The 9,751-nt window shown below is 59.5% G+C and overlaps 1 protein-coding gene across 1 annotated transcript; it reads right to left on the bottom strand.

Moving 5' to 3' along the window:
* Positions 1–562: 562 nt before the first annotated feature.
* On the bottom strand, positions 563–1,693 carry SOX1 (SRY-box transcription factor 1). The gene has a single exon (XM_054181421.1). The coding sequence runs from the start codon at positions 1,691–1,693 to the stop codon at positions 563–565; it is 1,131 nt and encodes a 376-aa protein (XP_054037396.1).
* Between the last annotated feature and the right edge of the window lie 8,058 nt (positions 1,694–9,751).

Raw genomic sequence — 9,751 nt, 5'->3', positions numbered from 1 at the left:
TTTCTTGCTCTCTCTCTCTCTCTCCTCTTTTGCAAATAAACGCTCTATGTCTCTTGGGTGAATGATAAATACTGTACAAAAAGTCTCGATAAAACACAGAAGTTCAGTCTAAAACTAGTTTCATAAACTAGTCCTTCTAAAAAAAAAGGTAAGTAAAGCAACCGTTACCTTTTTTCTCTCTCGTTATTATTATTATTATTTATTATTATTATTACAAGAACATCAAAACATGTCTTTTCTGTACAAAAAGGAAGGAAGAAAGAAAGAAAAGGGGGAAAAAAAAAAAAGAGAGAGACAGGCGGGGGAGGGCGGGCGGGAAGGAAGGGGAGCAAGAGGCAAAAATAAGAGGGGAGAAGGCGGGAGCGGGGCCGGAGCGGCCGGGGCCGGGGAGCGGGCGGGCGGCCGGGGCTGGGCGTGCGGTGGCGGCGGCGGGGCGCGCAGTCCTGCGGGGCGGCCCGTGGCCGGTGGCGGAGCCGGTGCCAGTGGCGGAGCCGGTGCCGGTGCCCGCGCCCGCGCCCGCCTCCGCCGCTCCCGGCGCCGGTGGCCGGTGGCCGGCGGGGGCTCAGATATGCGTCAAGGGGACGGTGCCGTTCACCCCCGTGCTGGCGCTCTGGTAGTGCTGGGGCAGGGAGTGGAGCCGGCTCTGGGCGGCGGCGGCCGCCGGATCCCCGCCTTCCCCGGCCGGTAAGTACATGCTGATCATCTCCCGCAGGTCCCCGGGGCACGGGGCCCGCGAGTGCGAGGTGACGGGCGGGCTCACGCTGGGCTCCGACTTCACCAGCGAGCCCAGGGCGCCCAGCGCCCCCGAGGAGGCGGCCGCCGCCGCCGCTGCCGCCGCCGCCGCCGCCGCCGAGTTCTGGTGGGGCTGGGAGCCGTAGGGCAGGGCGCCGTAGCCCGAGGGCGAGGCGCTCATGTAGCCCTGCGAGTTGGAGATGGGGCTGTACTGCAGGGCGCCCATGTCGTAGCGGTGCATGGGCTGCGGGTTGTGCGGGTGGTGCGGGTGGTGGGGGTGCGGGTGGTGCGGGTGCCCCCCGCTGCCCGGGTGCTGGCTGTAGGCGAGCTGCGCCTCCTGCATCATCGCCGCCGCCGCCGCCGCCGCCGCCACCGAGCCCGGGTAGGCGCCGTTGGCCCAGCCGTTCATGTGCGCGTAGCCGCCGCTGGCCGTGCCGCCGGGGCTCTCCAGCCGCTGCCCGACGCCGCCGGGGCTGACGCCGACGCCCATGCCCACGCCGACGCCGGCCGGGCCTCCCCCGGCCGAGCCGGCGCTCAGCAGCCCCCCGGCCAGCGAGTACTTGTCCTTCTTGAGCAGCGTCTTGGTCTTCCGCCGGGGCCGGTATTTATAATCCGGGTGCTCCTTCATGTGCAGCGCTCGCAGCCGCTTCGCCTCGTCGATGAACGGTCTCTTCTCGGCCTCCGACATGACTTTCCACTCGGCCCCCAGGCGCTTGCTGATCTCCGAGTTGTGCATTTTCGGGTTCTCCTGGGCCATCTTCCGCCGCTGGCCCCGCGACCACACCATGAAGGCGTTCATGGGTCTCTTGACCCGGTCCTGGTTCGCTTTGTTCCCCCCGCCGCCGCCACCGCCGCCGCCGCCGCCGCCGCCGCCTCCCGCTCCGGTCTGCCCCGAGAGGTTCGTGGGGGCCTGGGCTCCGCCGGGGGAGTGCAAGTCCGTCTCCATCATCATGCTGTACATTCAAGTAGCTTTTTTATTTTCCACCGGCGCCAGGCGTGAAAAAAGAATCAAACATAGAGGAGCCCGGGAGGACGGGGAGCGAGCGAGGCAAAAACCCGTTTGTATCTAGGTAGCGACCGCCGTGCGAAAAAAAAAAAAAAAAAAAAAGGCAGGAGGAGGAGGAGAAGGAGGAGGAGGAGGAGGAGGAGGAGGAGGAGGAGAAGGAGCAAACCGCGAGGAGGGCGATCGGCGACCCCGCCGGCGGAAAACTTTCTCCCTTTGGCAAATCACTTTCGGGGCTCGGCGGCGGCGGGGATTCGCGCTGCTCAAACAGGTGCACCGCGGCAAACTTGCTGCTTCACTTGGCGCGGAGGGAGGAGGAGTGCGCGGAGCCGTCGGCGGTGTCCTCCGCTCCCGGCTCTCCCCGGCACACGCGCGTACACCCCTCCGCTCCCGCTCTTATCCTTAACGGAGCTATTTTTTTTTTTTTTTGTTCTTTGCTAACTTGGAGAGAGAGAGAGGGAGGGAGGGAGGGAGGAAGGGAGGGAGCGTGTGTGACTTGCATCCGCTGATCGCAGGTGAACGGAGCAGAAAGAGAGAGGAGAACCCACCGCCACGCAAAAAGGAGGGGGAAGAAGGAGGAAAAAAAAAAAAAGTATTTAAACGTTAAGTTAAAAAAAAAGCGGGAGGAGGATCAAAGGAGGGAGGGAAGGAGGGGGTGGGGGAAGGAACCCAACCCACAACAAGCGCCCAGCCGGCGGCCGCGGCGCGGAGGGACAGTTATTCGTTGGCGGTGGTCGCCCTCCCTCCCTCCCTCCCTCCCGCGGGACGGGTGGGATCGGGATGGGACGGGTCGGGATGGATTGGGTCGGGATGGGACGGGATGGGACGGGTCGGGTCGGGTGGGGAGAGGAGGAGCCGGCCGAGCGCGCGGGCCGGCGGCGCTCGCAGCCATGCGGCGCGCGCGCCCCCCAGCCCGCCTTAAATCGCCGCGGCGGCGGCCAATGGGGGCGCGCCGGCGGGCGGCGATTTGCATGGCGCGCGCGGGAGCAGTGACGTCCGGCGGGGCGCGCCGCGCCCGGCGGGGCGGGAAAAAAGGTGCGTGGGGGGGAAGGGGGGGGATGTCACGGCGCGCCCCGCCCCGGGCGGGAGGGGGACGACGACGACGACGACGACGACGACACACCGGGGGGAGACACCGGCCACCCCCTCCCCGCCGGGCATCGCTGGAGGGAGGCCTTGCGCCGCCGGGTGCCCCGTCCCCGACGGCCGTGGAGTGGTATTTGGGGAGGCTGGGGGTGGGCCTCGTGGTGCCAGCGGCAGCGAAATCTGCTTTTTTTCCCCCTCAAACGCGCCTTTTCCCCAGGATTTGACCCGTTCTGGAGGTTTCCCCGGGCCGGCGGGGGCAGGCGGCCCTCCCCATCCTTAAAACGGCTGCCAGGCAGAGGCCAGGGCGCAAGGCGGGGGCCGGAGGCGGTCGTTATGCACTTAGTCCTCGGGGAGTTAAAAGCATCTGAGACTAACGAAGGTGCACGGAAACATGTTATATTTGTATAAAGTAAGTCCAGGCGTATCACTTTTTTTCCCCCCGGAAAAATATTAAAAGACTATCTTTGTGTCATGGCTGTCCTGTGAGATAGATTACAGTTATTTTATAGAGGGGAGAAAACGGTCCCCACTGAAATCCACGCTGCAGTCTTTAATTGCAGCCAGAGGAATGGCCGCTCCGTCGTACAAACGCCCACGCACACAAACCGCCACCCCCGTCGTCTTTCGCCAGGTGGAGAAAAGGACACACGGCATCCCTGCTCTTTTCCCGGCCCCTGAGCGTTAATTTTCCTGACCCTAGTGGCCATCCAAGGGGTGGAATCACGCCGCAGCTCCCCCAATTGCTGTTATTACCGCCAGAGAAGTTTTCTGCAGGAGGAGCACGCACCGTGTACAAAGCTCCAGCCTTAGGCGCTGGGCTAGGATTAGACTTTTTTTTTTTCTTTTTTTCGCCCATTTCCAACGGCTCGTCATGAAATAGTGATCTCATCACAACAATCTGGGGTTGCTGAGGAGAGGAAAGCGCCTCTCCTCATTTCTGATGGCTGAAGGCTCAGCCCGTTTCTGGGCCTTTGCGCTCAGCCAGAGTGTTGCTGTTGGCTCGGGCATGGATGCTTTACCGGGGGGGGGGGGCTGTCCCTTCCCAATCCTCTGTCCCCTTCCAGTCGGCTCTAAGGGTGCAAAGAGTGGGGCGGAAAGTGGTGCGGGATCGGGCCCTGCACTGCTCCGGCTGATATTTTCCCGAGCTGATGGGTTGCCACTTCTGCAGGGGCAAAACAAGCGAGGCCGCTGCGATTGCTAAATGATATATTAAAAATATAATTGGTTGGGGTAGGAGAGGCGGGGGAGGGGAGAGAAGGTGACTGCAGAAAGGCGCATTTCCACTTGGATGGCCAAACGAAGATATTAGGAGTAAAACCCACGAGATAAATGACATGGCTCACACATTATCCACGCAAAGCCCCCCCCCCCCCCCGAAATGTGATATAAAGGTACCCAAAGGCCTCCTGACAAATAAATGGGACGAATCGGTGTGGGGCAATCTTTTCCGGACGAGTCCCGTGCACCCTGAGAGCCGGCGGACCCCGTGGGAGCCCGCCCTCATCCCTGGAGATCGGGGATCCCCCCCCCGCACCTCCCTCCCCCTCACATGCAGGGACATCGCGGCCGAGGCTGACCCTGCCCTTCCCTAATGCGGGGGGCAGCCGCTCATCTCCAAAGCCCCAGGGGGCTGCCCCCCTCCCGGGCTTTCTCTCTGTGCAGGGCTTCCCACTTCATTCCCCCCACCCCCGAAAATAAATACTGAGCGCCCCTTCCCTCCCCTCCAAGCAGCCAAACCGCCACGAACACGGTCCGTGAGGGTGGATAAACGCGGACAGGGAGTGGGGGGCGAGAAGATGCTATTGGCGTGAGCCCCCTTGCCTCTGCTCCCCCCGCTCCCCGGCGGCCGGGGGGTGTATATCGACGGGGAAGGAGGGAGGGTGGCGTAAAAAACAGCTCGGGAGGCAGGGGCTTTTCTTCCGCGGTAAAGGTGGTGCAGATCCCGACTCGCGGGACAGGGAAGGGGTCAAGCACTTTGGCGAGTGCAGCTTGACAGAGGCGACAAGCCAGGAGTGGTCTGCGGGGTGGGGGTAGTGCGGGGGGGGAGCTGCGCCCAGAGGTCCCTGGACTTCCCCCGGGGGAAAGTGGAGTTGCAAACAGCCCGGAGTCGGGTGGTGGCGGGAATCGGGGGGGGCCGGGAGCGGGGCGGCGGGGGGGCCGGTGAGCGGTGTGTGCGTGGGTGAACGCTGCAGGGAAGCCAGAGGGGAGGCGGGGAACAGGACGGGGGAGGGCTAAAGATCCAGCAGCAGCCCTGGCCACCCCCCGGAGAGGGCAGGTGACTAGTGCCTCCTAGTGCCTCTCCCGGCCACCCCCCCCCCCCACCCCTACTCCGCCCCCGCGTTGCGGGACGCGCCTCGGCGGGCGGCACCTCCCCCGCTCCCGGCGGCGGCGGGAGGGCCGCCCCCTCGGGGCGGGGGTCGCCAGCCGCGGGCCCGGCCGGCCCTCTGCCGCTCGCTCGAGGGCGAGGAGGGGGCAAGGGGGCGGCGGGGCCGAGCCGGGCGCTCCGGAGCAGGCGGCGATCGCCGTCTGCTGGCTGCCGCCGTGCCTCCCTCGCCCCGGGCCGGAGCCGGGGCCGGCGGATGGCGAGCGCCAGCCCGCTCCGGGGAGATGCTCGAGGGAGATCCTTCGGGGAGACGCTGGCTGATCCCTCGCCAGCCCCGTCTGAAACACAGTGTGTGTGTGTGTGCGGCGGGGAAGTGGGGGCCCGGGGGAGGGGATCGCTTGCTGTTCCTCTGACCCTTTACTGTAAAACCAGCTGGTCAGCGCGAAATACAAACCTCTCCCTCGCTCCCGGGGCGTCTTTACCTAGACCAAAGCGAGCAACCGGGAAGGAGCAGGGAGGGCAAGCAGGGAGGGAGGGAGGGAGGGGAAGCCCCTTCCTGCGTCGGTGACTTGGCGACTCGGGGATCCTGGTTTTGGACACGAAGTGCTACCCAGCCGGGATGGGATGGAGGAAAAAGGGCGCCTGAATAAAGTCCCACTTCCTTTTCCAGCACTATCAACTGTTCCGGGGGATCCTACAGCCCCAGTCCCAAATCAGCTACAGGCTCTCTGTGCGTTTTGTTGTCTTTTCCCAGCTTGCTGGGTAAAAGCGTTTGGAGAATCTCTGGAGCTTTCGAGTAGGGGCTCACCCTGTGAACGGTACTCACACATATAATTCAAATTTCACAGCTGACCTGCTCTGAAAACCTCAATCAGCTTCTAATTGAAGGGAAAACAAAATATTGCTTCCCTACAGCAGAGCTAACGATTTAATCATTATATCAGACATTATAGCTTTTAATTAGGCTAATGCTGATACTGTATGGAAAGAGATAATTCAACACAGTTCTTGATGAATTCTGTAATTGGGTTAACGGAGGAGCAGTTGGGGGAAGAGACGTCAATATTCAAGCTGCGTCTATAGCCAGCAGGTTTATGAATGAAAGGGAAAGGGGGGAAAAGGAAGGGGGGGGGGGGGGGAGGAAAGGGCTAAAATTCCCTGACGAGAAATGTCTCCCCCCTTCGCCCAGGAGAACCGTGCCAACCAACGGGAAGCGTGACAAGGGTAAGGGCTGTCCTGCCGCCGCCCCAGCGCGCCCCGCTCCCGGCCGCCGTTCCCGGACAGCCCCGCGCTGTCGCGACACTAGCGCGACCCTCTCTGCGGCTCCCCGGAGCGGCTCGGGGGGGGCGGCTGGGCTCCCAGGCCCTTTTCCCTGTATCACTCCCCCCTAATAGACGGGTCGCCCACCGCCGCGCTGGCAAAACGTGAGGAAGGGGCGGCCCGGACCACCGGCGCTGAGACCGCCCGGCGGGGGTGCGCCGGGGCAAAGGCGGGGGGTGCGGCGTAGAAACACGGAGGGTGGGTACGAGACGGGGCCGAGAGGTTTCTGAAGTGAGAGCAGGCGGGTGCCCTCCACGCCCGGGGCCGGCGGAGCTGGTCTGGTCCGGTCTGGACTACCGGGAGCCACCCGCCCCGCGGGGAGCGGGCGCTGGGGAGGGGGCGCGACACGGAGCACAGGGGGGTGTACAGGGACAGCCTGCTTCGCGTAAAAATCAAAGCGTCCAGAGGGCATCCGGCTACTCCGTGTAGGTACTTCCATTTATTTATTTATTGTGTCAGATAAAAGGACGGCTGAAGCCATTTTTTTCTAAAGGAATTCTGCATCACCACCACCCCCTCCCCAGTATCGATACATCCTCCCTTTCCCAAGAGTTTGTATGTCCCAGCCTTTCTTGTTTTCGCTCCTTCCTTTCTAGTTTTTACTGTCTTTGAGAACGGGCTTTACATTTTCGTTGCGCCTAAGAGAACTGGCATCGATCTCCCCGCACGTTTGATCTCCGCTGCAGCCGACGGCCGCCCCAGCGCGACGGCGGGTCCCGGCGGTCTCGGGGGGGTGTCACCTCCCAGCGCGGCTCCCCGGGGCCGGCACAACGCGGTGGGACGGCGGGACGGTCAGCCCGCTACGAGAAGAATCCGTCCGCCCCCCGCTTCCCTCCCCTTCCTCACCCTTGCAGGATACACCGAGTGCCCCCTCGCCCTGAAACGGGCCCGATCCTGACTCCGGTGGGGGTGACGAGTGGGTAGAGAAAGCAGAATCGGGTCCTAACGAAGTTGTGCCACCAAGAGCGTTTTCTAAAAATGTTTGTTTATGTTACGTATTAGCTCGACTTTCAGCACAATATTGTTCCGAAAGAGGAATATTCCGTATTGTGATCTATCCTTGTCTTATTTTGTCAGTAATTACAGTAAAATTAAACGGGTCATTGATAACATTCCAATGACACAACCCCCTGTAATTAACAGGCTGAATACACCTTTTTACATTACACAAAAGTTGTAATTTTCAAGTCTGTTCAGATTTTTTAATTTTTTTTTTATTATTATTACTGAGACACACGCCGGGAATATGTGCTAATCAGATGGCAAAATATTTCGCGGGAGACGAGGATTTGCGCTGTTTTATTTTCTAGGGTTTGGGTTTTCTACCTAAAGGGATGGCCAGACATTATACTTTTTACAAGATGTGTTAATCGAGAGCCCCTGTAGACAAAAAAATATCTACCCCGCAATTTACTTTCTGCCACAAGGAAAATATTTTGAAAGTATGATTTTGTAACGGCAAACTTTTAAAGGAAAAAGAAGAGCTGCGGGGATGGAGAGCTCGTCGGAGTGGTACGACACGGGAGTTATTACGAAGTTAATCTTTAAAATTGCGCTGTTGAAATGTCAGTCACGAAAAAAGAGCTTCACAAGCCGAAGTGCGGCATCCCAGTTACAGCAGGGCAACCTGGATGTTTGTCTGCGGCGCATCGCTTGGAGAAGTGGGGGGTTTTTTTTAAGGAATTATTTCTCGTTTGCATCCTCGTCAGTTATCCCCAAATTGCAAAGGCATCATTCAGGCCAAGTCAGAAAGAATTTGTGTAAAAATTAAACGATGAAAGAAAGAAACCATATAGAAGCTTCTTTCTGGCAGGCCATGCTGTTATTGCAAATTAGATTAGCTACACAGGCTTCAATACAAACATGACATGAGGTTCACAGGAGAGCGAAAGTATCATTCACTCCAATCTCTCCTTTCATCGAAACAGCCCACACAAATTACATCTTCTCCTTTAATACACTTTTCAATGAGATTAAAACATCACTTTGACACGATTTCAAACCTTTTCAGTCGCATACAGCGTTTACACCAGAAAACAGCAAACAAGAGGAAAACTAGAAACATCTGAGTGATGTCAGACCGCTAGTCTGGAAATTAAAGGTACCCAGAGGAAATACATGATCCTCTTGCTCCATCCAGTGCAGCACTCCGGCCATGAGAAGGCGGATAACGAACCCCAGTGAAGCGAGGAGAAAAACCCGTTTTCCTTCCCACCAACTGGAGATACCGGCTGCTTGGCCGGAGCCGGGATCCAGTTCTTATTTGCCTTTTGGAAAAGGGGTGATTTTCACCGATCTGTTTTTCACCAGATCACTGACTGATACCTCGTATTACCCTTACACGGATTCCCTGGTCGTCCCCGTAAGGCGGGATAATAACACGGCTTTAGGAAATAAATCTTTTATAGCGCTATTCCTGGCAAACCTGAAAAAGGTGCCGGTGTGTGTGTGTGCGCGTGTGTGTGTGTGTAGAGGGGGTGGGTGGGTGGTGCGGGTTGTCCAAAGACCGTCCTGTTTAGGGAATAACGACGCTTGCAACTTTCCAGGGTGACAGTTCAGCTGCAACCTCAGCCCGCCCCGGCCCGATCCCTCCTCCGCGGGCGGGTGGCTCTCTGCCCCTTCCCCTGCCACGGGAGCCCCCTTTCCCGAGGGGGGACGTGTCAACTTTGGCCACGGGGGGCGGCGCAGCCGCCAGCCCCTACGCGGAGGTGAGACGTCCCGTCTCCGCCCCGGCCGCTCCCGGGCCCGGCTCCGTGGGGATGAGATGAGATGCCGGGGCAGCCTGGCTCGGTGGGAAGGCAAACAAGAAACGGTAGTTTGGCATCTTGCTCGCCTGCTCGGTACTGTACATTTGGGGACAATTTGCACCCTTCCCCCCATCCATCCATCTATCCATCCACACACACCCCCCTCCTTTAACAAAGAGGCTTTCAAACCACAACCTTTTATGGCAGCCTGCGGGAATCAATGCGATAAAACGGGTTTTTAATGGGTTAATTGACTGGAGCCGCTATCATGTTTAAACACCTGTTTCTGAAAAGAGATTCAGCCAAAACCCGTCCCCTCCCTGATCGATAGATGCACAGCCTTGCTCCATTGCCTGTTGATCGACCCCAAACACCGCCGGCAAATAAGAGGGGAAAAAACCCCAGACATTTCACCTTTTGAGCATCCCGATACTTTATGGGAATAGGGTGAAGCTGTACAGCCAGCTTGGAGCTAGGGAGAGAGGGTAAGACCCCGAGTCGGACCGTCCCAGGTAGCCCTAACCGCCGGGAGTTTCTTTT

This window comes from Rissa tridactyla, chromosome 1 (assembly GCF_028500815.1).
Source record: "Rissa tridactyla isolate bRisTri1 chromosome 1, bRisTri1.patW.cur.20221130, whole genome shotgun sequence".
Taxonomy (NCBI): domain Eukaryota; kingdom Metazoa; phylum Chordata; class Aves; order Charadriiformes; family Laridae; genus Rissa; species Rissa tridactyla.
This window is presented reverse-complemented; position numbering and strand designations above follow the sequence as displayed.

Coding starts and splice junctions, on each gene's coding strand:
- SOX1 (XM_054181421.1), bottom strand. CDS start 1,693: ATGTACAGCATGATGATGGAGACGGACTTGCACTCCCCCGGCGGAGCC.